Genomic DNA, 27,514 nt, shown 5'->3' on the forward strand with positions numbered 1-27,514 from the left:
GATTTGTATTTACTAAAATGTGTTTCATATCGAAAGATTGCAGTTCCAGGTAACCTTATCTCACTAAGGTTTCTAAATTAACAGTGGTAATTAGAACGTGCTTATCACTACAGCACCAACTTCATGTCTTTTTTTAAAAATAACATTTAGATTATACAGCCATTATCATGGTTTATGTAAATAAAACTTTTACATAAATATTTTATTTAATCAGTGACATAATCTCACAACTCGCCATAAAGTGGATTTATTTATAAGCGTCATTCAAATTCCTTAAATAAAATTACAAAACTAAGATTAACTGCGCAATACTCGCAAATATTTTAATTTAGATATTTCTCTTACCAAGCATGGCGATAATGCCAAATTTTCAATTCTACATTTTTGTCAGAGGTGAAATCTTGCCCAATAAATAGTAGAGCCTTCAGTTTATTCATAATATTTTTATGTTAAAGTTATGATAAAGTGTATATTACATCTCCACAATTAAATAGATACTTTAATTTGATTCTATTCCAAATTATTTTTTTGATTTATCTTTATTATACCCTTTATTCTGAGTAATCCTTATACACATTCACATTAAAATCGAAAAAGACTTAATTACTGTTGAAAATTGAATCACAGAGTTTAAAGAAAATTTGAATTTCCAATTCGTCTTACAGTATTCGAGAGCACAAATAATACGCAGCTATTAACAAAAAATTCATTCAACAATAATTATTCATTTGTCAATTATAATTAAATGCAGTCCCATTAATTGAGTACTTCAAGTAAGATACTTCAATAATAGTCTGCTCTAAAAATATGCATATCTCTATCTATTTTATATTACAATATATAGGAATGTATACATAACATTGTACGAGGAATTTGAAAGCCATTAAAATTTAACGTTCTATTATACATCTAATTGCCTTCTCAACTAGAACACTGCAATTTATACCAATTATAACTCTATAGAGCTAACTTTTCTCTTCAATTCGGTAAAGAATTTATTGAAATTTCCTAAACGAATAAATTCAATAAGTTGTTCAAATTTTTGAAATTTTATTAAAACTGGCTCTATTATTAACCCTGCACCGTAGACGGAAGTATAAAGGTTGATCGAAAAAACTTCACGAAGAGGTAACATTGAGAAAAAACCCAATTTTAACAATTTTTTCTTCTTTTTCTGTAAAAGATACAATTCCCGAATTTTCTTTAAAATCAAGGGTATATTATCGTTTGAAATTTTATTTTTTTGCAACTACACAGATCAAATAGATTTCGAGAAAACGAAAAATGAGCAAAAACAGCATATTCAAAAATTGTTCTTGTTGTAAACAATATTGGCAAGAACCTAACATTTTATTCATACTTCAGTTCCTTATTTCAGCCAGGTAGAAAACTCTCATGTGCTTTTTCAAATTTGATAACAATTGATGTCACCTTTAAGTCAGTTATCAGATTAAATTTTCATTAATATTGCTTAGAATTCATTAACTTAACAGCACACTTTGGCCATTTTACATACATATGTACAAAATATTTGTTCAGCCGAAAGCAGCACTTCATTAAACTTTTATTATAACAGGAGTTACTAAACCATTCATTGGTTCTTAAAAAACGCTAATAAACAATTTAAAAAATAATCAATAAAGATTCAAGACACTTAAAAAAATGCTTTCACCTACATACCAGTTCACATACTGTGAGTAATTTGGCTCGCGTATCCTTCTGGAAGGCGAATTCAAAACTGAAATTTTGTTTAAACTCCGTGATTCAAATCATGACAGTAATAAACCAACCATAACTTTATTTCTATTTTAATGTGCTTGTGTATGATGATTATTCAGAATAAAGAGCATAATAATGATTACTCAGAAAAATAATTTTGAATAGATTTAAAGTAAAGTGCTAATTTATTACTTTTATTATTTAAATAATAAAAATAAAAGAATAAATAAATAAAATAAAATTGTTACAAATGAATGTGGCCAGGTATACGCGTCAAAGACACCTAATACATTCTAAACATTAATAATGAACATTTAATGCAGTAAAATTATTTACTGTTATAAAATTTGAATAAAACACAAGCTTTTTTGAACGTTCCTAAATGACTCAAATTGCGAGCTGAAGCATGAATGAAAAGTTAGGTACTTCTGATATCTGTACCTTTCGTCGTTTAAACAACCCTTGCACTTAACTTTTTAAACTGTTTTTTTTAAGATCTTTAAACATTGTAAAACCGCATACGTTTATCATTTATCTAATTAGTTTAATTTATAAAATTAGTTTTCGTGGAGTTTTTGAGGAGGGGCGGGCTATACTTTCTGTAAGGTTATATTGCTCGGCAAGAGCGTTAGCGTTAGTGTGTGACATGACTAGACAGGTAAGATAGAAAGTGAACACGGCCAGACCTTTCACTCTCACCAGCGCAAAACATTTCGAAACGTAATTCATTGTTATAGCTATTAATTAGATTAAGTGCAACCTTATCATACACAAACAAAAAAGAACTTTCTTCTAATAAAGGTAAATATGAAAAGTGAGAGCGATTATTAAATACTATATATCTATGTTTGCCTACCGATCGCAGTCTCTTCCTCGCCCAATCTCTAACAGTCTCAGAGGTATTAATTAGTATGTAATTGTAATTACAACTTATCTAATTATTCACAAATAATTGTAACCTTCACGGTTGCAAATTATCTAAATCTTTTTGGTACAATCATAGATTCTACTCAGTGCGCCTATTGAAAACCAGATGAGGTTAAACGTCTCGAGCCCCACATCGTGGATATGTACATCCGGACCTGTATCGATGCTCAGCACTGGCAACCATGCTGGAATAGACCACAGACCAGGTGTGGAATGAAAAGATTAATGTCTGTTTTTTGAAAAACCAACATTATTTCTCTTACTGTGCCAGGTTTTGCGATTATGAGACAAATTTTGGAAATCGATTTGTCGCCAGAATAAATTCTTTTGAGGTGCTCACTGTCAGACACTACACTTTACTGAAAGCATTATTCACTTGTTTTTAGTTTTTCTCAGAAATGACTTTTATTTGAAACATTTGGCCTCGACATTTCAATTAATGGTACCTTCTGGGGTAGAGGTGGTTAGGTTTTTCTCTAACGTAATAATGTACGTTCATAACTAATATGTGTATTTTTAGTGTTAAATGTGTCTTCGGAAATGCTAGTTTGAGATTTCTTAACCAGCAATTCCCCTTTACTACATCGATTTTTCGCTGTACCGAGATTTTTTATATCTTTCGCATGCACATAACACACTTAGAGCTCTACCGCCCTTCATACTCGCAAGCTTTAAATTATTTTTCTAAGGAAATTCATTTTTGGGCCAGTTTTATGGTGAGATGAGAGCATTTAAGTGCTCGGTTTTTGTAACGATATTACAGCTCTTTAGGTAGTTATACGCAGAAAACCTAGAGGATAATAGTTAGAAAGAGTGTATGCGAGTGTTCTAGGGTATTTCATGCTCAGGGCATTCTCAGGTTAGAGTCAACACTTTCAATTGCCCACTTACGATCTATTCCAAGTTCAGCCCTTGACCTTCTTCTTGTAGCTGAAACCCTCCCACACCCCGCTTATCATACTATTCCAGTTTATTATTTTAGTTCTTAAACAAAATCTCATTAACAAAAACTTACAGTTTAAATCGTTAAGTATAAGGGTTGACTAAAAGCCAAAAGGTACACAAATCAGCAAGTACCCAATATTTCATTAATACTATAATCTGACTTTATCGCAAATAATATAGTTTTCTTGAATAAAATTTTCAATCTAGGTGTTCTTCCCTCAATATTGTATATATGTAATATAAAATAAATAAAATATGCAAATTTTTAGGACAGCTAATTATTCCAGGATTTTACTATAAGTAAAATTAGGGGGACTAAATTAAATTACAATTGAGAAATGAATAATTATTGTTGAATAATCTACTTGTTATTAACTGTGTGTTATTTGTGCTCAAGAATATTTCGGCAAGACGAATTGAAGAATCAAATATTGTTTTAAATCCTCCGTGATTCAAATTTAAACAGTAGCCGACTCGAACTTTGTCTTTTTCTACTTTAACATGCATGTATATATAACTAATCAGAATAAAGGGCATATTAAAGAGAAAGCATAAGAATAATTTGGAATAGAGTTAAAATAAAGTACCTATTTAATAACGACGATATAATATACATTTTATCACAATTATAACAAAAAAATATTATGATAGAACTGGCCAGCATAAGGGTCTGTGACATCTAATAAATTCTAAAAAATATTAATGAAAATTAATGCAGTAAAATTACTTAAATAATATTAATGAAATGTTGGGTGCTTGCTGATTTGTGTACCTTTTGGCGTTTAATCAACCCTTATTCTTAACTTTTTAAACTGTAAGTTTTTGTTAAGGAGATTTTTGTACCTTTTGGATAGATTTTCTTTTTTGTCTATTAGCAAAGTTACGTCTGCTTTACAATTTTTTTAAAATTTGGAATAAGCTATTCTATCATTATAACCTGATAAGGTGTTAACTACCACTGGAGAGATCTTTTTAAAGAATGATTGTAGTTGCGGCCCCCAAACCATCCTCAATAACAATTTTTTTGAGAAAGCGTTTTGAATAACATAGGGAGGTATTTGTACGTAAATAGCAAAATTAAACTGCGATTTCAGTACTTCCTTTTAAGAGGAGTAAGAAAAATAAACTAGGATTGCAGTACTTCTCCCTAAAAGGCAAAGAGGCAAAGATTTTTTAATCGAACAATTCATTGATTTAAATCGGTTCACTCATTGATAATTTAAACGATTGCAGTACTTCCTCTTAGTAGGAGCAAGAGAATCAGCAACGTAGAGGAGCTTTAACCACTTATTCGAGCTGAATTTTAATAAATCGGACTAAGCGTTATAGTAACTCCTTAACAAAAACTTACAGTTTAAAAAGTTAAGTATAAGGGTTGATTAAACGCCAAAAGGTACACAAATCAGCAAGTACCCAACATTTCATTAATACTTCATTGATATTATTTAAGTAATTTTACCGCATTAATTTTCATTAATATTTTTTAAGAATTTATTAGATGTCACATACCCTTATGCTGGCCATTTTCATCTACAAAATATTTGTTCAAGTAGCACACCATTTAACTTAGATTGACTGTAATATCTATTTATCTATAATAATCAAACTATTAATCACTGGTGAAAAAGAAAACGTTATAAAAAATAAAAAAATATGAGGCTAAAAAATTCATAAACTTTTTTAAAAATTGCTTACACCAACATACATCAATGATTTTATTTATTTTTATTTTTAAATAAAAATCGTCGGCTTAAGTTCATTCTTCGATTAAAGTAATTGTTATTGTATGAAGTAGTCAAACGTTTATAATAATAGGTAATAATTATCTGGCTTTATCGCAAATAATATAGTTTTCTTCAATTACATTCTCCATCTAGGTGTTCTTCCCACAATGTTGTGTATATGTAATATAAAATAAATAAGATATGCATATTTTTAGGACAGCTAATTATTCCAGTATTTTACCATAAGTAAAATTAGGGGAACTAAATTAAATTACAATTGAGAAATGAATAAATAATGTTGAATAATCTACTTGTTATTAACTGTGTGTTATTTGTCCTCACGAATATTTCGGTAAGACGAATTCAAGAATGAAATATTGCTTTAAATCCGTGATTCAAATTTAAACAGTAGCCGACTCTAACTTTGTCTTTTTCTATTTTAACATGCATGTATAGGTGACTACTCAGAATAAAGGGCCTAATAAAGATAAATCAGAAGAATAATTTGGAATAAAGCTATAATAAAGTACCTATTTAATTACGAAGATATAATATACATTTTATCATAATTATAACAAAAAATAAAATATTATGAATGAACTAAGGGAAGGGATTAGCTATGCGGTTAGCGTATCGGATTCCCACGTGGAGGTTCCGGGTTCGAATCCAGCTGCTGACCCTTAGATTTTCTCTTCCTAAGAGCTTCTTACAGCTCACTGGCCGGTGATAGACAGTGTTGTCTGTAACGAGAGAACACTGTCCGGAGGCCGGCAGTGCACTGAAAAAAACTCCGGGCGCCAATAACCTCAGATGTTGACGCGATTTAAATCAATAAAAAAAAAAAATTATGAATGAACTGGCCAGCATAAGGGTCTGTGACCTCTAATAAATTCAAAAAAATATTAATGAAATTTAATGCAGTAAAATTACTTAAATATTAATGAAGTATTAATGAAATGTTGGGTACTGCTGATTTGTGTACCTTTTGGCGTTTAATCAACCCTTATACTTAACATTTTAAACTGTAAGTTTTTGTTAAGGAGATTTTTGTACTTTTTGGATAGATTTTCCTTTTTATCTGTTTTGCAAAGTTACATATCTGCTTTACAGATTTTATTAAAATTTGGAATAATAAATTCTACCATTATAACCTAAAAAGGTGTTAAGTCCGAACCGTAACTACCAGTGGAGCGATCTTTTTAAAGAATGATTATAGTTGCGGTGCCCAAACCAACCTCAATAACAATTTTTTAGAGAAAGCGTTTTGATTAAAAAAGGAAGGTATTTGTACGTAAATAGCAAAATTAAAAAGCGATTCCAGTACTTCCTTTTAAGAGGAGTAAGAAAAATAAACTGCGATTACAGTACTTCTCCCTAAAAGGCAAATATTTTGAATCGAATTCATTGATGTAAATAGGTTCACTCATTGATAATTTTAACGATTGCAGTACTTCCTCTTAGTAGGTGTAAGAGCATGGTGGCACTTCACAGCCAGGTAGAGGAGCTTTAACCACTTCTTCGTGGTAAATTTTATCCAAATCGAACTAAGCGTAATAGAAATATTGGTAATAATAGAATTAGAAAAGGCCTTATTTGGGTGGAGCAAACTCCCCTCCTTATGAGTCATAGCGACGAGACTTTTAAAGTGTAAATCTGTACAAAATTTCGATTCGAATGACACTTCATTCATGAAAATCGGTTCACGTTTCGATAATTTGAAACGATTACCATACTTCCCCCTAATAAGGGTAAGAGCAGAACGTCGTTTAAATGTTACGTAGGAGTGCCCTAAACCTTTCATCCTGCCAAATTTTATTAAAATCGGGTCAACATTTTCAGAGTTATTAGTAATAATAATTTTGAGAAGGGGCCTCACATATATGGGGCTAACTCCTCCCCCATTTGATGTACAGCGTCGAGACCCCCAAAAGGCACATCTACATAAAATATTGAATCGAATGACACCTCATTCATGAAAATCGGTTCACGCGTTTAGGCGCTACGTTGTTTACAAAAAAGGTAACAACAAGAAGAACAAGAACAAGAACATTTTTTGAATGAAAAAGCCGTTTTTGCTCATTTTCGGCAACTTTTTTCTCGAAACCTATTAGATCTGGGTGGTTGCAAAAAAATTACAGTTATAAAGGAGGATTTGCTCTATATTTTAAAGAAAATTTGGGAATTTTATCTTTTATAGAAAAAGAGGAAAAAATTGTCAAAGTTGGGTGTTTTTTAACGTTACGCTATTTCGTGCAGTTTTTGACGATCAACCCTTATACAACTGTCCTACCGGACAGTTTTAATGAACTGGCCAGCATAAGGGTATGTGACATCTAATAAATTCTTAAAAAATATTAATGAAAATTAATGCGGTAAAATTACTTAAATAATATCAATGAAGTATTAATGAAATGTTGGGTACTTGCTGATTTGTGTACCTTTTGGCGTTTAATCAACCCTTATACTTAACTTTTTAAACTGTAAGGTTTTGTTAAGGAGATTTTTGTACCTTTTGGACAGATTTTCCTTTTTGTCTATTAGCAAAGTTACATATCTGCTTTATAGATTGGATTTTTTTAAAATTTGGAATAAGCTATTCTATCATTATAACCTGATAAGGTGTTAAATCGGAACCGTAACTACCACTGGAGAGATCTTTTTAAAGAATGGTTATAGTTGCGGTCCCCAAACCATCCTCAATAACAATTTTTTTGAGAAAGCCTTTTTATATAAAATAGGAAGGTATTTGTACGTAAATAGCAAAATTAAACTGCGATTTCAGTACTTCCTTTTAAGAGGAGCAAGAAAAATAAACTGCGATTACAGTACTTCTTTCTAAAAGGCAAAGATTTTGAATCGAACGACAATTCATTGATGTAAATCGGTTCACTCATTGATAATTTTAACGATTGCAGTACTTCCTCTTAGTAGGTGTAAGAGCATGATGGCACTTCACAGCCACGTAGAGGAGCTTTAATCACTTCTTCGTGCTAAATTTTATCAAAATCGGGTTAAGCTTTGTAGAAATATTGGTAATAATAGTTTTAGAAAGGGCCTTATTTGGGTGGGGCAAACTCCCCTCCTTATGAGGCATAGCGTCGAGACTTTTAAAGTACAAATCTGTACAAAATTTCGATTCGATTGACACTCCATTCATGAAAATCGGTTCACGTGTCGATAATTTGAAACGATTGCTATACTTCCCCTTAACAAGTGTAAGAGCAGATCGTCGCTTTATTGTTAGGTAGGGGAGCCCTAACCCTATCATCCTACCAAATTTTATCAAAATAGGGCCAAGATTTACAGAGTAATTAGTAATAATAATTTTGGAGGGGGCCTTACATAAAGGGGGCTAAATCCTATCCCATTCGATGTACAGGGCCGAGACCCCCAAAAGGCACATCTACATAAAGTTCCAAATCGAATGACACCTCATTCATGAAAATCGGTTCACGCGTTTAGGCGCTACGTTGTTTACAAAAAAGGTAACAACAAGAACAACAAGAAGAAGAAGAACAAGAACATTTTTTGAAAAAGCCGTTTTTGCTCATTTTCGGCAACTTTTTTCTCGAAACCTATTAGATCTGGGTGGTTGCAAAAAAATTATAGTTATAAAGGAGAATTTGGAGTAAGATTTAAAGAAAATTTGGGAATTTTATTAAAACTGTCCGGTAGGACAGTTGTATAAGGGTTGACCATCAAAAACTGCACGAAAAAGCGTAACGTTGAAAAACACCCAACTTTGACAATTTTTTTCTCTTTTTCTATAAAAGATAAAATTCCCAAATTTTCTTTAAAATAAAGGGCAAACCCTCCATTATAACTGTAATTTTTTTGCAACCACTCAGATCTAATAGGTTTCGAGAAAAAAGTTGCCGAAAATGAGCAAAAACGGCATTTTCAGAAAATGTTCTTGTTCTTGTTCTTCTTCTTCTTGTTGTTCTTGTTGTTGTTCTTGTTACCTTTTTTGTAAACAACGTAGCGCCTAAACGCGTGAACCGATTTTCATGAAAGAGGTGTCATTCGATTCGGAATTTCATGTAGATGTGCCTTTTGGAGGTCTCGACGCTGTACATCGAATGGGAGAGGAGTTAGCCCCCTTTATGTAAGGCCCCATCCAAAATTATTATTACTAATTACTCTGTTAATCTTGGCTCGATTTTGATAAAATTTGGCGTGTTAAAAGGGTTAAGAATCCCCTATGCAACATTGAAGCGACGTTCTGCTCTTACACCTATTAAGGGGAAGTATTGTAATCGTTTCATATTATCACCACGAGAACCTTTTTCATTGAATGAATTGTCATTTATTCAAAATTTACATAGATTTGCATCTTAGAAATCTTGATGCTATGCATCTCAAGGGGAGGCGTTTACCCCAAGGAAGTAAGACCCTCTCTAAAACTATTATTACTGATAACTCTGTAAATTATAGCCCAATTTTGATAAAATTTAGCACGTAAGAGTGGTTAACTCTTCCCTACATGGTATTAAAAGACCATCATGCTCTTAACCTACTAAGAGGAAGTACTGCAATTAATCGACTTGAACCGATTTTCATGAAGTATCAATTCTAATAAATTTAGGGTTAAATATTTTTTGAGTTGTTCTAAATTTTACTTTAGAGGTCTCGACATTATACACGCTACAGAAGAAGGTTGGCTTCACCAATTATTATTAATAATTAAAACTCGGCATAACTATAAATCTTGGCCCGATGTTGTTAAAATTTGGCAGAAAGAAGGGATTAGGGCTTCCCTGTTTAACATCAAAGTGCTATCCTGCTCTTACACCTTCTAAAGAGATGGAGTGCAATCATTTCTAATTTTCGTACCGATTTTTAGGAATTAAATTACATATTATTTGATTTGAGATTGAATGTATAGATTTATCTTTTAGGTGTTGATGGAACAGAAGCTGTATTATATACCTAATACCTAACTTCAGGCATTAGCCCCACGTTAGTTGGATCTCCTCAAATATTATCAACAAAATAATAATTATTAAAGCTGTCAGTCATTGCCCGATTCTGATAAACTATTCAGTTTAAAGAGGGTGGGTTTTCTCTACTTCAATGCCAATGCAATTGATCAAATTTTCAACTAGAATTTTCATCTGAAATAACCCTTTTAAACTACTTTGAGTCTGAAAAAGTAGTTCTTAAGCAATAATTTATATTTTTGTGTGATATTAAGGTTTGCAGAAAATTTCTAACTGAAAGGATGAATTTTATCAAAACATTTTTCTATTTATCGCTATTTTATCAAAAACGGCTCCAACAATTTTTTTTTCAACTTCGTCAACTATTTATCCACCTAAATACATATGCTTTATTTTACTCATTTTCCAGAAAAATTAGTTTGCGGAACGAGGGAACAGCAACTTGAAGCGTAACTTCCGGTACTAACATTCTCTTAGAGCAACGACGCTTACACAATATCTGTAATTTTAAAACTCATTTTATAATTCAAAATGTAAAGAAAATCTGTTAACCGTAAATGCAACTTTACAGAATAAACTTTTCGTGTTTTTTTTTTAAATTATAATAATGAGTAGAGATTTTATATTTCGCACTTTTACTTGAAACGTTCCTCTTCCCCCTCCCCCAAAATAATTGAATTTGGATTCTGGAAAATCTATGGCATTGATATCAAATGTAAGCGAGGCTGTCAAGAACCAGAGCATTATTAAAATGATGGATTTTTTTATCAGACGTGAATAGATCTATGAATTTTCTTATAACATTTCCGGGAAGATTCTGCCTAAGGCATTACTGGGAGACAGGTGATGTCAAGTTTCCCTCTAGAGTTTCGTTTAAGCATGATGAGTGTCCTAACTACCTCAGTAGTACTCGTATTAAGAGTAAAATTAAGCATTTAATAAAGAAAATAAATCGAGCGGAAGTGCCGCTTTACTGAATAAAGTTTGTTGTTTTTAACGACTTTTTTTTTTTACATAAGTTTTCAGTTGCAAGGAAATATTAATACGAAAATAGCGAATTAATATTAATTGCGTGTCACAGGCCAAGTTGTGTGAGTGTTCCTCCTTTTTTTTTAATGTTTAATTTTTTATTTGTCGCTGAATAAAAATAATAGTAATAATAATTACAATTAATATTAAAATTAAGTTCGGTTATAAACAAATCGATAAATACAAAAATGATGAAAAAACCTGTGCAAAACTAATTGCAAAAATAAATGAAAATGGATCTACGTATTCTAATTAATGATAATAGAGTAATTTATATAAGTTTGTATGTATATGTATATACAAATATTACTAATCCCTAACGTATTTCTATAAAATATAATCAGACTTCAACCTTTCCAATACGTGCAAAACAAACATGCACGAGGATGTTTGTTTCTAAGTCAGCAAGTTGCATCAAGTTCGAACATATCACGGCATGACTTCCCCCCACCATCACTTTTTGAGCTTGAGACAATTGAAATCTAATCCAATTCAAACGTCTTTTAGCTTTAGTTGAAAGAGGTGCTTGCCAATGCAAACCCTCCTTTATAACTGTAATTTTTTTGCAACAGCCTAGATTTGATAGATATTGAGAAAAAAGATGCTGAAAATGAGCAAAAACGGCATTTTCAAAAATTGTTCTTGTTCTTGTTCTTGTTCTTCTTCTTCTTCTTCTTCTTCTTCTTCTTCTTCTTCTTCTTCTTCTTGTTGTTACCTTTTTTGTAAACAACGTAGCGCCTAAACGCGTGAACCTATTTTCATGAATGAGGTGTCATTCGAGTCGGAATGTTATGTAGATGTGCCTTTTGGGGGTCTCGATGCTGCACATCGAATGGGAGAGGAGTTAGCCCCCTTTATGTAAGGCCCCCTCCAAAATTATTATCATTAATTACTCTGTAAATCTTAGCCCGATTTTGATAAAATTTGGTAGGATGACAGGGTTAGGGCTCCCCTACGTAACATTAAAGCGACGATCTGCTCTTACACTTGTTAAGGGGAAGTATAGCAATCGTTTCAAATTATCGAAACGTGAACCGATTTTCATGAATAAAGTGTCATTCGAATCGAAATTTTGTACAGATTTGCACTTTAAAAGTCTCGACGCTGTGCCTCATAAGGAGGGGAGTTTGCCCCACCCAAGTAAGGCCCTTTCTAAAACTATTATTACCAATATTTCTATAACGGTTAGTCCGATTTTGATAAAATTTAGTAAGAAGAAGTGGTTAAAGCTCCTCTACGTGGCTGTGAAGTGCCATCATGCTTTTACACCTACTAAGAGGAAGTATTGCAATCGTTAAAATTTTCAATGAGTGAACCGATTTTCATCAATGAATTGTAGTTCGATTCAAAATCTTTGCCTCTTTGCCTTTTAGGGAGAAATACTGTAATCGCAGTTTATTTTTCTTACTCCTCTTAAAGGGAAGTACTGAAATCGCAGTTTAATTTTGCTATTTACGTACAAATTACCTTCCTATTTTATTCAAAACGCTTTCTCAAAAAAATTGTTATTGTGGATGGCTTGGGGACCGCAACTATAATCATTCTTTAAAAAGATCTGTCCAGTGGTAGTAACTCCGACTTAACACCTTTCAGGTTATAATGATAAAATTAAATTTATTATTCCCAATTTTAATAAAATCTGTAAAGCAGATATGTAACTTTGCAAAACATACAAAAAAGAAAATCTGTCCAAAAGGTACAAAAATCTCTTTAACAAAAACTTACAGTTTAAAATGTTAAGTATAAGGGTTGATTAAACGCCAAAAGGTACACAAATCAGTAAGTACCCAACATTTCATTAATACTTCATTGATATTATTTTAAGTAATTTTACTACATTAATTTTCATTAATATTTTTTTGAATTTATTAGATGTTTCACAGACCCTTATGCTGGCCAGTTCATTCATTTTCTTTTTCTTTTTTTTTATGATTTAAGTCGCTTCAACAACTTCAACAATCTGCGGTTATTGGCGCTCGCAGCTTTTTTCAGTGCACTGCCGGCCTCCGGACAGTGTTCTCTCGTTACAGACAACTCTGTCCATCACCCGGACAGTGAGCTGTAAGAAGCTCTTAGAAAGAGAAAATCTAAGGGTCAGCAGCTGGATTCGAACCCGGAACCTCCACGTGGGAATCCAATATGCTAACCGCATAGCTAATCCCTTCCCTTTGTTCATTCATAATATTTTATTTTTTTGTTATAATTATGATAAAATGTATATTATATTTTCGTAATTAAATAGGAACTTTATTTTAGCTTTATTCCAAATTATTCTTCTGATTTATCTTTATTATGCTCTTTATTCTGAATAGTCACATATATCGTATGTATGTCAATGCACGTTAAAGAAAAAAAAGACAAAGGCAGAGTCGGCTACTATTTAAATTTGAATCACGGATTTAAAACAATATTTCAGTCTAGAATTCGTCTTTCCGAAGTATTCGTGAGCACAAATAACGCGTAGGTAATATCAAGTAAATTATTCAGCAATAATTATTCATTTCTCAATTGTAATTTAATTTAGTCCCTCTAATTTTACTTATAGTAAAATACTGGAATAATTATGTTAGCTGTCATAAAAATATGCATATCTTATTTATCTTATTACAGTCAATCTAAGTTAAATGGTGTTCTACTTGAACAAATATTGTGTAGATTAAAATGGCCAGCATAAGGGTCTGTGAAACATCTAATAAATTCAAAAAAATATTAATGAAAATTAATGTAGTAAAATTACTTAAAATAATATCAATGAAGTATTAATGAAATGTTGGGTACTTACTGATTTGTGTACCTTTTGGCGTTTAATCAACCCTTATACTTAACATTTTAAACTGTAAGTTTTTGTTAAAGATCTTTTATAGAAAAATAGAAAAAAATTGTCAAAGTTGGGTGTTTTTCAACGTTACACTTTTTCGTGCAGTTTTTGATGGTCAACCCTTATACAACTGTCCTACCGGACAGTTTTAATATTGGTAATAATAGTTTTAGAAAGGGCCTTATTTGGGTGGGGCAAACTCCCCTCCTTATGAGGCACGGTGCCGAGACTTTTAAAGTGCAAATCTGTATAAAATTTCGATTCGAATGACACTTCATTCATAAAAATCGGTTCACGTGTCGATAATTTGAAACGATTGCTATACTTCCCCTTATCAAGTGTAAGAGCTGATCGCCGCTTTAATGTTAAGTAGGGGAGCCCTAACCCTATCATCCTACCAAATTTTATCAAAATCGGGCCAAGATTTACAGAGTAATTAGTAATAATAATTTTGGAGGGGGCCTTACATAAAGGGGGCTAACTCCTCCCCCATTTGATGTACAGCGTCGAGACCCCCAAAAGGCACATCTACATAAAATATTGAATCGAATGACACCTCATTCATGAAAATCGGTTCACGCGTTTAGGCGCTACGTTGTTTACAAAAAAGGTAACAACAAGAAGAACAAGAACAAGAACATTTTTTGAATGAAAAAGCCGTTTTTGCTCATTTTCGGCAACTTTTTTCTCGAAACCTATTAGATCTGGGTGGTTGCAAAAAAATTACAGTTATAAAGGAGGATTTGCTCTATATTTTAAAGAAAATTTGGGAATTTTATCTTTTATAGAAAAAGTGAAAAAAATTGTCAAAGTTGGGTGTTTTTCAACGTTACGCTTTTTCGTGCAGTTTTTGATGGTCAACTCTTATACTACCGGACAGTTTTAATCAACCCTTATACAACTGTCCTACCGGACAGTTTTAATCAACCCTTATACAACTGTCCTACCGGACAGTTTTAATCCCCTTAACAAAAACTTGCAGTTTAAAAAGTTATAGCTGTATACTTACTCTTTAACAAAAACTTACAGTTTAAAATGTTAAGTATAAGGGTTGATTAAACGCCAAAAGGTACACAAATCAGCAAGCACTCAAAATTTCATTAATTCCTCATTAATATTTAAGTAATTTTACTGCATTAATATTCATTAATATTTTTTAGAATTTATTAGATGTCTCAGACCCTTATGCTGGCCATTTTCGTCTACAAAATATTTGTTCAAGTAGCACTGTAGATTGACTGTAATATCTAGTTATTTATAATAATCAAACTATTAAATTCAGGTTAAAAAGAAAAACGTTATAAAAAATAAAAAAAAATTATGAGGCTAAAAAATTCAAAACTTTTTTTTATAAAAAAAAATGTAATATGTAAAATAAAGTAAATAAGATATGTATATTTTTAGGACAGCTAATTATTCCAGTATTTTACTATAAGTAAAATTAAATTAAAATAGAGAAATCAATAATTGTTGTTGAATAATCTACTTGTTATAACTGTGTGTTATTTGTGCTCTCGAATATTTCGGTAAGACGAATTCAAGACAGTAGCCTACTCTAACTTTGTCTTTTTCTACTTTAACATGCATGTACATATGTGTGATTTATCATAATTATAACAAAAAAATATTATAAATGAAGTGGCCAGCATAAGGGTCTGTGACATCTAATAAATTCTAAAAAATATTAATGAATATTAATGCAGTAAAATTACTTAAATATTAATGAAGAATTAATGAAATTTTGAGTGCTTGCTGATTTGTGTACCTTTTGGCGTTTAATCAACCCTTATACTTAACATTTTAAACTGTAAGTTTTTGTTAAAGAGATTTTTGTACCTTTTGGATAGATTTTCCTTTTTGTCTATTTTACAAAGTTACATATCTGCTTTACAGATTTTTTAAATTTGGAATAAGCAATTCTATCATTATAACCTGATAAGATGGTAAGTCGGAACCGTAACTACCACTAGAGAGATCTTTTTAAAGAATGATTATCGTTAAGGTCCCCCAAACCATCCTAGGTAACAACTTTTCTTGAAAAAGCGTTTTGAATAACATAGGAAGGTATTTGTGCGTGAATAGCAAAATTGAACTGCGATTTCATTACTTCCTTTTAAGAGGAGTAAGAAAAATAAACTGCGATTGCAGAACTTCTAGGCAAAGAGGCAAAGATTTTTTAATCGAACGACAATTCATTGATTTAAATCGGTTCACTCATTGATAATTTAAACGATTGCAGTACTTTCTCTTAGTAGGTGCAAGAGCATCAGCAATGTAGAGGAGCTTTAACCACTTATTCGAGCTGAATTTTATCAAAATCGGACTAAGCGTTATAGAAATATTGGTAATAATAGTTTTAGAAAGGGCCTTATTTGGGTGGGGCAAACTCCCCTCCTTGTGAGGCACGGCGTCGAGACTTTTAAAGTGCAAATCTGTACAAAATTTCGATTCGAATGACATTTCATTCATGAAAATCGGTTCACGTGTCGATAATTTGAAACGATTCCTATACTTCCCCTTAACAAGTGTAAGAGCTGATCGCCGCTTTAATGTTACGTAGGGGAGCCCTAACCCTATCATCCTACCAAATTTTATCGAAATCGGGCCAAGATTTACAGAGTAATTAGTAATAATAATTTTGGAGGGGGCCTTACATAAAGGGGGCTAACTCCTCTCCCATACGATGTACAGGGTCGAGACCCCCAAAAGGCACATCTACATAAAATTCCGAATCGAATGACACCGCATTCATGAAAATCGGTTCACGCGTTTAGGCGCTACGTTGTTTACAAAAAAGGTAACAACAAGAACAACAAGAACAAGAAGAAGAAGAACAAGAACAAGAACATTTTTTGAAAAAGCGGTTTTTGCTCATTTTCGGCAACTTTTTTCTCGAAACCTATTAGATCTGGGTGGTTGCAAAAAAATTACAGTTATGAAGGAGGGTTTGGAGTAAGATTTAAAGAAAATTTGGGAATTTTATCTTTTATAGAAAAAGAGAAAAAAATTGTCAAAGTTGGGTGTTTTTCAACGTTACGCTTTTTCGTGCAGTTTTTGATGGTCAACCCTTATACAACTGTCCTACCGGACAGTTTTAATCAAAATACACTCAAACTTATTTAAATAACATTTACATGTGTACTTATTTGTCTAATTGCTCGATCACCTAACGTTTCAAGGCTAAAGCAAAAGGATTGCCACAGACCTCTGTACATGTTCTTGGTGCTAGTCCGTTAATTTTTTTTACTGGAACCGCTTAATAGTGCTCTTTAAAAACATTATGAAACATTAGACCTTATAAAACTGTCTAGTAGGACGACCAATATTTATATTGACTCATTATGTTAGCATTAGGTTATTAAATAAAATCAGTATTTGAATTTTGAAAAGACACAGTATGCATTGAAAACTAGTTAATCCATTAGTTACAGAAGAACTGATGCAGTTGATTTACTTAAAAGCGACATTTCGATGTATGAAGCTGGTTGTGAACGAGAGCAAAATTAATTATTTATTTTAAAAACTTTAAAGAGTTTGTTAGCAGTGAACAACGAGTAACTGGACTCGATTCTCGTGTTAATTTTTTTAAGAAGCACTGTCAATGGCTGCCCATAACCGATTAACGAAGTGACTGACTCAGAAAGGTTATGTTACTTAGGAGCCTGTCAGATGCTGCCCGTAATAATTTTTTGTTAATTGTTGCATCAGACTTTAAACAAAAATCTAAAACGGAAATAAAAAATATTTAGCATAATTCTCTAAAATTCAACATTCACTATCATCAACACAATTTATGTTAAAGCCTAACATTCATTAGGGTATTATTGAATCGCAGAACGAAATATGACTTGTAATTCTTTGTTGCAAGTTGATTTGTAGGGCTCTCATCTCGACAAAAATTGGTTTGGCCCACCACTAAAAGACTCTTATGTTGCAGGCGGACACTCCCACTCTGTGGACCAACCCCACCACCATCGCCACCACCACCACCATCATCAGGCCAGATGAAAATTTCACCTCTCACACTAACGAACAAGATACAGGATACTTAGCCAGTGGTCGTTCTTTGGAAAAATTAGCCATCAATTTATTTTGTATATCTGTTTTGGACTCTGGTTTCTTGGGAGAGGTCGTAAAGCCTTCTATCTACCGTATTTCTATACTGAATTGCTAAAATCTAATTGATCAAGAGCAAAATTTGTTGTTCAGCTTTATTAAACAGCTAAACATTATCGACTGGCTACTCCCTGCACTCATTTTTTCCGAAGATCTTGCAAACTCTATTTAGAAGGATCTAGAAGTGGAATGACTGTAATAAATAGCGTCCTGAGGATGTAAGCGGGTTCTAATCGGACTTCTGTACTTGCTTTCGAATATATTTTGATATTTACAATGATATTAAAGCAAAATATTGATGATTGCACAAACTATCCTAGAGAAAGCAGTAATGGAGGATTGAGGAGGTTCGCTTGACGGGCAAACCTGTAGCTTGACGGAGGTAGGGACGCGTGTGCAATGCATTACAATAATGGCTGGGTCCTGGATCATGGTCAGTAGTATGGCCAATTCTCACTGATATGGAGAATATAGCGATTTGAAAAGAAAAGGGAAAATTAACTCTTGGTCTTGCCCGCAAGGTCTCCGTGTTCGACTTTAGTCTCTAATTAATAATATAACAATAATTAATTCTTCTTAACAATGTACTATTTTTAAAACCATACATCATATTGAAACGACACATTAGAGGGATCTGACTCTCAGAACTGTGCTAAAACTAATTTTTGCAGACAAATGAACGCAATAAAGTAAATCGTCGAGATAAAGTGTTTGATACAACATTATTTCCGAGGTTACTACGATTTTATAAACTTAAACACGGACACACACCCATTTTCTAAGAAAACTACTTCTTGAGCAGAGGAGATTACATTTCAGAGAAAATGTAAATGAAAATTACGGCATGACAGCAATACATTGCTAGTAAGGGAAAATAAAACTAATTTCGTTCAGTTTAGGAGAAGGAGGATGGTGGCTCCTTAGACTCTCGCTAGCTTCCACTCCCAGAAGCCAGAGTTAATGGATAGGGCTAAAATTAATTAATGCATTTATTTATTTAATTTATAAATTTTTTTTTTTTTTCTTAACGCAAATTCTAAATACTCGTATTATGAATTAAATTGCGTACGAACGTGTGTACAGTTTTGTTGTTTACGGCATTTAATCATTTGTAAATAATCATCAGGTTTTATTCTTGATGTGCTACAAAAGAGAATGTAAAAAATCTGAAATTTAAATAATATAATTTATAATACTTGTACCAAAGTTGTGAATATTGAAATAATGTAATAATAAGAAGAGAAAAACTAGTCAAATAGGGTAATGGTAAGTAAAGATGGCATAACTTGGCGGATACTTCGATTAGCATCTCTCATGCCATCAAAGCACATCGAGTGACAATTACAATTTTACATTTTCATGATCTGTCTTGTCATTTATTTTGTGCCAAGAGTATAATACATGTACTCGCTACATCTTGCCCTGAACATATCGCCCCAATAACCCTCAATCTATCTTCGCCTTACATTATCTATAAATTGCAAGACGTCGAATGTACTAATGATGTTACAAGGCCGATTATATTTAAATAGTTATTTGTTTCCATATATATATATATATATATATATATATATATATATATATATATATATATATGTATATTATTATTATAATAATGAAAAATTGTTTAATGTTTGGTAAGAATGCTTTCTTTTGCATTTCTAGTAGCTTTGTCATTAATATTATATCATTAATTTTAAAGAATTGACTGTATTAAATTTCTTTGTTGCATTCTTATTTCGAATAATTTATTGTGGGGTGGACAGTGTTGTGTACAGTATGACTAGGAAAATTATGTAGGTTCTAATGAACAGTAAAATAAATATAAGTAGTTGAAACAGCTAATTTATTTATGATGAAATTCATACATGATCAAAGAAGTGGCGGATTGAAATGAACCCACAGAAATGCCAGCATGCCACGTTTACTCTCGGACGGAGCTCCTGTCCACCTGTCTTCTTCGACAGCAATCCTACTCCTTGTACAGATCTGGTGCGCTACCTTGGGCCCTACATAGACAAACGACTCACGTGGACTTAAAGACAAGCAATGGCGAAACTGCTCTACAGACTACTTGGACGACGCTCCAAATTACCCATTGAACTCAAACGCTTAATGTACAAAACTATCCTCAAACCTATGTGGACTTACGGACTAGAGCTGTAGGGTTCAGCCAAACCTACAAACATACGGACTGTAATACAGACATTTCAAAACTACTCCGATAGATAGCTGACGCTCCTTTCTACGTGAGTAACCTCACTCTTCACAACGACTTCAACATTTCCTTCGTACACCAACTCGCCAAGGCTAAATACCAAAAATTCCATACTGCTCTCTCCACTTGCTCCAATCCTCTAGTACTGTCTTTCGCCTCCTCTGACATCTCTAAAACTGAATCGCCAGTGGCCCCATGACTTTCTTGCAGTCTGAAGACCTAAAAATCATTATATCCTGTAGAAAGTGCTATCACTGGGTAGTTTCTCTCCTCCTGCCTTTCACGCATCCATTTATCTTTCATTCTTCCTATTTACCTATTGTATATATGTATATATAGATAGTAAATAACGAAATAAATTTAAAAAAAAGAAATTCATAAATAATTGAAAATCGCAGAAAAATTTAAAAATACGTTTCTTTATTCTGGTGATATTCACCCTAACAAAATGCGAAGGCATCGAGCAACCTATCGACCGCGAACTGTAGCAAAAATACAGTATTACAGATTAAGTGTTAAGGTAACAAAGTTAAGCGTTTTACTCAAGACGTGGTTCAGTTCGATTTGCATTGTAGTCTATGTTGTAGATTAAGCGGTGTTGAAAGACTAGCTGATGTACCTGCCATGTTGGCCGTCTTTATTTACCATTAAAATAAAAAGTATTGAGGAGAGGACATACTAGAATTTTTTTTTGTTTAATTTGAAAAAATATTTAATACCAAATTTATTCGCACATGTTATGCTGATATAACCAAGAGCCCTTACCGTATACAATTATTCTCCTACTCTGCCGAAGCAATCTGCAAGCAATTTTTGAAACTTCAACGGCATTGCAGTGAACTTTGTCGAATGGTTATTACTTTTATATATATATATATATATTATTACTTTTATATATATATATATATATATATATATATATATATATGGATGAATGAATTTATTGCTTTAAGAGCACACTACTTATAGCAATGAGTTCACATAGCTTATTTAGAATAAAATAGAATACAATATAAAACAAGTTTTATAACAAATTTTAAAATGATTAATAAATCATTAATAAATAAATAAATTAATTAATAAATTTAATAAACAGAATAACTGAAAAAATAGTAAATGAAATCAATATTCTTTCAGGCAATAATACTAGACACAAAAGTAAAAGAAAACGGCGTATATGGTATACAAATAAAACGGAAACCTTGATTTAAATAAATAAAGCGGAGAACTTTACGTAAAGAATCCAACTAATTTTATATTATACGGTAGCCAGGCATGATATGGCAGGCAAATATTATATCTAGCTAATTATAATAATAAAAGGTTATAGATAATTTCTGTTTTTTCCCCAATAGTTTATACTTCTTCACTTTTAAAAAAGATCAACCCAAAATGTACAATCCAGAATTGGCCTTATTACGAGTCGTATTACCAGTCAAATACAGAAACAGCAGCATTGCTGTGAAATTTGGAGAAAGTTCCATCCGTTCCAATGGTTTTTACTACTTGTTTTTCAAAATAGATCGACCCATGATGCACAATCTTGTGTTGGCCTTATTATTTAAAATCTAATGCTGAAACACAGTACTCCGAAGCAGTTAGGGGAAAAGATTCTCTTTTTCCATTGGTTCTTACTTCTGGTTTTTCATTATAGATCGACCCATCATGTACAATCTAGTAATGGCCTTAATATTAACTTTCGAAAGCGGAAACATAAGTATTCCAGTGAAAAAAAGAGAAAATTTCTTTTTCATATGGATTTTAGTCTCGTTTTTCAAAATAGATCAACTGAACATGCACAATATCGCGTTGTCCTTAATATTAACTATTAATTGCAGAAACAGCGGCCTTCCACTGAAATTAAGGGAATAGATTTACTTTTATGAATGGTTATTATTCTTGTTTCTCATTAGATAGACCCTTGATGTATTGTCGTTAATATTAACTATCAGGATCAATCCCACTGTCACATACATGTTTGTATTAAAACAGTGTGTTAAATAAATAATATTAACTATCAAATACAGAGAGAGCAGCCTTCCTGGGAAATTAGAACAAAAGATCCACTTTTTCCAATAGTTTTTTACTTCTCGTTCAAAATAGATCGACCCCAAAACTACACTTAATACTCGAACAAACAATAAAGAAAACTGCAACCGCAGCATTCCACTGAATTTTGGATACACATTTCTTCTTTTTCTTATGTATTTCAAGTCTTGTTTTTCAAATAGATTGACGTAACGAACACAATAAACATTGACCTTAATATTAGCTATAGAATACGGTAACATGAATATTCCAGAGAAATTAAGAGACAATTTCTACTTATTCTAATGGTTTTTACTTGTTCTTATTTAAAATAGATCGACCAAATATGTACAATATAGCATTGGTTTAATATTAACTATCAAATATAGAAACAGCAGCAACACAGAGTAATTAGGAGACATGTTCTATTTCCAATGGTTTTTAATATTAATTTTTCAAAATAGATGGATGAAAAATGTTCAATAATTTAAGGCTAAAGTATAATTAGCCTTAAAATTAACTGTGACATACAGAAACTGCAGCATTGCAGTGAAATTATGAGAAAAGTTCCATTTTTTCTTTTTGTTTTTTCTTAATAGTATTAACTTAGAGATTTAAAGGGAAAATAAAAAATATATTATTAATGGGTTTTTTATTTTTTAAAAGTATAGACTTTTTTTTATAACATAGTTACATAAAATCTTTACAAACATGTTACGAAACAAACATTTCTAACAGAGAAACAAAAATGATCAAAACTTAGAAAAAGCTAAAAAACATTATTTTAGAAAGTAAATTTGCCTTGTAAAAAGAAATATATACAAATAACATTTACTTAAAGTTAAACAAGATTTTTTATTTTACTATTTTTTTTTTTAATTCACTTATTGAAAAATTTACAACTGCAAAATTAGCATCTAGTAAATGTGATAAAGGGAAATGATGAGCACAAGAGAGGAGCAGTTGTCCCACTGATAACCCACCGAGATGTTTTCAAGCTGTGAGCAATGAGATATATGCAGGCGATAGATTGTAAATGTGATAAGGAATAGTGAACAAATTGAGTTGAGCGAAATGCGATTAATTAGCATAGCGCCGAGAATAGAGACTGAATGAGAAGAGAGGGATATTTACAAATTGAGTTGAGCGAAATGCGATTAATTAGCAAGGTAATAGCGCCGAGAATAGAGACTGAATGAGAAGAGAGAGGGATATTTACAAATTGAGTTGAGCGAAATGCGATTAATTAGCAAGGTAATAGCGCCGAGAATAGAGACTGAATGAGAACAGAGGGGGGGAAATTTACAAATTTACAAAGAAAAAATAATAAATAAATTTTACTCCATCAGTAGATGGCCACCGGCGTCACAGTCTTCTATTGGGATTCCCAGGAATGGATTGGGAAGAAAGTTCTTGGATTAATAAATTGTAATGGAGAGACTTATAAAATTTTGTGTACCGAGATGTGATGAGGCCGCGTACAAAAGGAACATTGAGATCTATGTGAATGGTTTGGTTAGAAATGTAAAATGGAGCTTTAGTGATTCTGCGAAGAATTTTGGATTGGAGTGTTTGTAGAGTCGGTTATAATTAGAGCGCTTGGTAGAGTCCCACACTTCTATTCTGTAAGTCCACAAAAGGTTTCAGTATAGTGTTGTAGATGAGCACTTAATTGTCTAGAGTAAGTTGGGAACGTTTATCGAGTAATCGAGAGAGCAGTTTGTAACGTCGGTTTAGTTCCTGTCTCTTAGGTTTAGTATGTACATTCCAAGTGAGTCCAAATAGAGTCCCAAGCAGCGAACTTTATCCACCGAAGGAAGAATTCTACCTTTTAAAAACAATGGAGGAAAAGTCGCTCTCTAAAAGTAAAATATCATTGTGGGCACTTACTAACCAGGGAATAAGAATGGAAAACATTTCTTTCGAAAGAACAACTCTCCATAAAATTGGAACTTTCATTGATAGATCTCCTTAACAAGAGCTTACAGTTTAAAAAGTTAAGTATAAGGGTTTTGTTTAAACAGCAAAAGGTGCACAAATCAGCAAGTACCCAACATTTCATTGATATCATTTAAGTAATTTTACTACATTAACTTTTCATTAATATTTTTTTTAATTTATTAGATGTTTCACAGACCCTTATGCTGGCCTAGCCAGTTCACTATAATAATTTTTTTGTTATAATAATGATAAAATGTTCATTACATCTTCATAAATAAATAGGCACTTTAACTGAATTCCAAATTATTCTTCTGATTGATCTTTATTATACCCTTTACGCACATGCACATTAAAATAGGAAAAAGCAAAGTTAGAGTTTGTTACTGTTGAAATTTGAATCACCGAGATAAAACAAAATTTGAATCTTCAATTCGTCGTACAGAAGTATTCGAGAGCACAAATTACACACAGTTAATAACAAATCAATTATTCAACAATAATTATTCATTCTCAATTGAGATGTAATGTAGTCCCTATAATTTTACTTTTAGTAAAATACTTTATTACTTAGGTGTCCTAAAAATATGAATATATCTTTGCCTATTTTATACATAAAATTGTGGGAAGTACATCTGGATTAAGAATGTAATTGAAGAAAACTACATTATTTAATATTAACCCAGTTTAATTATTACCTATTATTAATATCGCTTGACCACTACATAAAGTATAGTAAGAATCAATTTAGGTAATCGAAGAATGAACATAAACCGACTATTTCTTGTAAAAATTAACATAAAATAAATTAAAAAAACAAAATCATTGGTGATGGTGTAACCATTTTTTTTTTTTAAAGAATTTTTTTGATTTTTTACAACTTGTTTTAACTGTGATCAATAGTTTGATTATTATTGATTATTAGATGTTACAGTCAATCTGAGCTAAATAGTGTGCTACTCTTTACTGAACAAATATTTTGTAGATGAAAATGGCCAGCATAAGAGTCTGTGACATCTAATAAATTCAAAAAAAATATTAATGAAAAGTTAATGCTGTAAAATTACTTAAATGATAACAATGAAATATTAATGAAATGGGTGCTTGCCGATTTGTGTACCTTTAGGCGTTTAATCAACCCTTATACTTAACTTTTTAAACTGTAAGTTTTTGTTAAGGAGATTTTTGTACCGTTTGGATAGATTTTTCTTTTTGTCCTTAAGTATGTAACAACATATAGGGGAAAAAAAGTTAGTGTGCTTGTTGAAAGGATTAGCTAGCTTAATGAGGGAAATGGGTTTTTGATTGTTTAGTTGTTTTTACAGTTGGCTGTAAATTCATGGAAATGCAGAGAGTAATGGAAGAAATAGTAGGATGATTATTGAAGAAAGCGTTTCCTATGAATGAATGAAGGAAGAGAGCAATTAAAATGAATGGATTAATTGAGCTGGAGGCTTAGATTATATGGTAATGTTACTTATTTTACCATCAAATGGTAAATATAAATGGAGTTATTTAAAATGTAATGGAAAAATTGGAATATGTAAATGTGTAAATTTAAGAACTTACTTGAATCCTACAATTATTGTTGCATAAATTATGACTGAAGTAAATACTGAAGAATCATTGCAACAGCTGGCAGGGACTCTGATAATCTGCAGGTCTTGCAGGTGCATAATTAGATGGATTGATATTAGATGAAAAATTGAATTTGTTGGAGAACTGTTGCCGGAGAATTAATTGCAGTTCTGCAAGGATGATAGTGAAATTAGATAAATTGATGAGAGAGGAAAAAAAAGAAAAGAAAATGAAGGAAAGTAGTTTCATTCACTAGTTTTTCAGTTTAGAGCAAGAAATCGTGATGGAAAGTGATTATGGTGCGTGGAACGGCAGTAAAATGTGAGAAAGTTGACTTGAATGAGAGAAATATTGTAAATAATTTCGTGCTTGGTTGAATCTTGCGTGAAATTAAATTGTGAGAAACTAATAATCTTTCAGGAGGAAAAGATGAACGATTAGAAAACAGTAACTAACTAAAAAGCTCTCAAAAGAATGAAACTAAAGGGCTAAAAAAGGAGGATACATTAAGAGAAATGTGCTTTACAGGATGCACTGCAATTGAGTAATTAGAAAGGATTCGGTTCAAGGGAAAGAATCCAAAGGTGCAACGAGTTTGATTGGAATGCCTATTTTAAAAAGAAGTGAACTTGGTTAAAAAAAGTAAATATACATGTGTACCTTGAAATGCGTGATGTATGCATACCTTATGTACATAAAACAAGTATATGAAGGTTAGTTATATTTTGGAGTAGAAAAAGTAGTTTTTGCGTGAAGCATCAATGTATAAAGAAGGGTGCTGTGTGTTGAAGAGTTTGTTGAAGAAATGGATTAGGAAAGCGTGTGAGTTGATTTGGAAGGTATTGGTGAAAGTTACTCATTGATGGATGAATTATGATTTGAGACAAATAGAAAATTAAACATTTAAAAAAATTAAATATTTACCTGGTTTAATGTGTGACTCAGTTGCTCTCTAATTTCAAAGCTACCTGTGCTTTTTAATGTTAAGAGGTGAAAGGAATTTAGATATAGTTTAGTAAAAGTAAGATACTTTTGATTCTAGGTGCTGGGGAGAATAGAAGATGAGTAAAGCATATTCTCATAGAAAGCTGCTATAATTTTTTCATGATGTATTTGGTATTTATAATAGACATACAAAAATTGAAAAATTTATTAGCGCAAACACTATGTAATTAATCAAACAGAATAGAAAAGAGTGTAAGGGTAACATGTATAAATGTTGCATGGTTAAAAGAGCTACATGGCAGGTTAATGGTATGAGAAAATAGAGTAATGAGACTAAAATTGTGATGGTTACTTAAAGTATAAGAGATAGAGAAAGTATGAAGCATAACCTTGGATAATAGATAATAAATACTTTAAAGTAGAGAAATAAAAGAAGTAATGGTAAAAGAAAGGAGAGGATAGAGAAGTGTAAGAAAAGGAATAATTATAAGAGAAAGCATGTAGTAGAAAAAAGGCAGTAGATATAGTATTTCACTGATAATACTTTAAAAAAAAAATAGCATTTGAGGAATGAATGTAAATTTAGACT

At 31.8% G+C, this 27,514-nt stretch overlaps 2 protein-coding genes and 1 long non-coding RNA gene across 3 annotated transcripts in view; 1 reads left to right on the forward strand and 2 right to left on the reverse strand.

The window, feature by feature from the left end:
• Positions 1–23,711, forward strand: part of LOC141451895 (zinc transporter ZIP1-like) — a 35,477-nt gene extending 11,766 nt beyond the window's left edge. Inside the window, exon 2 of the mRNA XM_074123681.1 lies at positions 18,040–23,711. Coding sequence (XP_073979782.1) covers positions 18,040–18,110 — 71 coding nt within the window. The 3' untranslated portion in view covers positions 18,111–23,711. The remainder of the gene's footprint in view (positions 1–18,039) is intronic.
• Positions 1–27,514, reverse strand: part of LOC141451893 (MOXD1 homolog 1-like) — a 100,468-nt gene that overhangs the window by 71,433 nt on the left and 1,521 nt on the right. The window lies entirely within an intron of this gene.
• On the reverse strand, positions 23,102–27,508 carry LOC141451897 (uncharacterized). The gene is made up of 2 exons (XR_012457166.1): positions 26,905–27,508; positions 23,102–26,150 (listed from the first exon to the last, which is right to left on the reverse strand). It is a non-coding gene; the product is annotated as an uncharacterized lncRNA (long non-coding RNA).

This window comes from Rhodnius prolixus, unplaced genomic scaffold (genome assembly GCF_049639745.1).
Source record: "Rhodnius prolixus isolate KJV_2025 unplaced genomic scaffold, Rpr scaffold_14, whole genome shotgun sequence".
NCBI classification, from domain to species: domain Eukaryota; kingdom Metazoa; phylum Arthropoda; class Insecta; order Hemiptera; family Reduviidae; genus Rhodnius; species Rhodnius prolixus.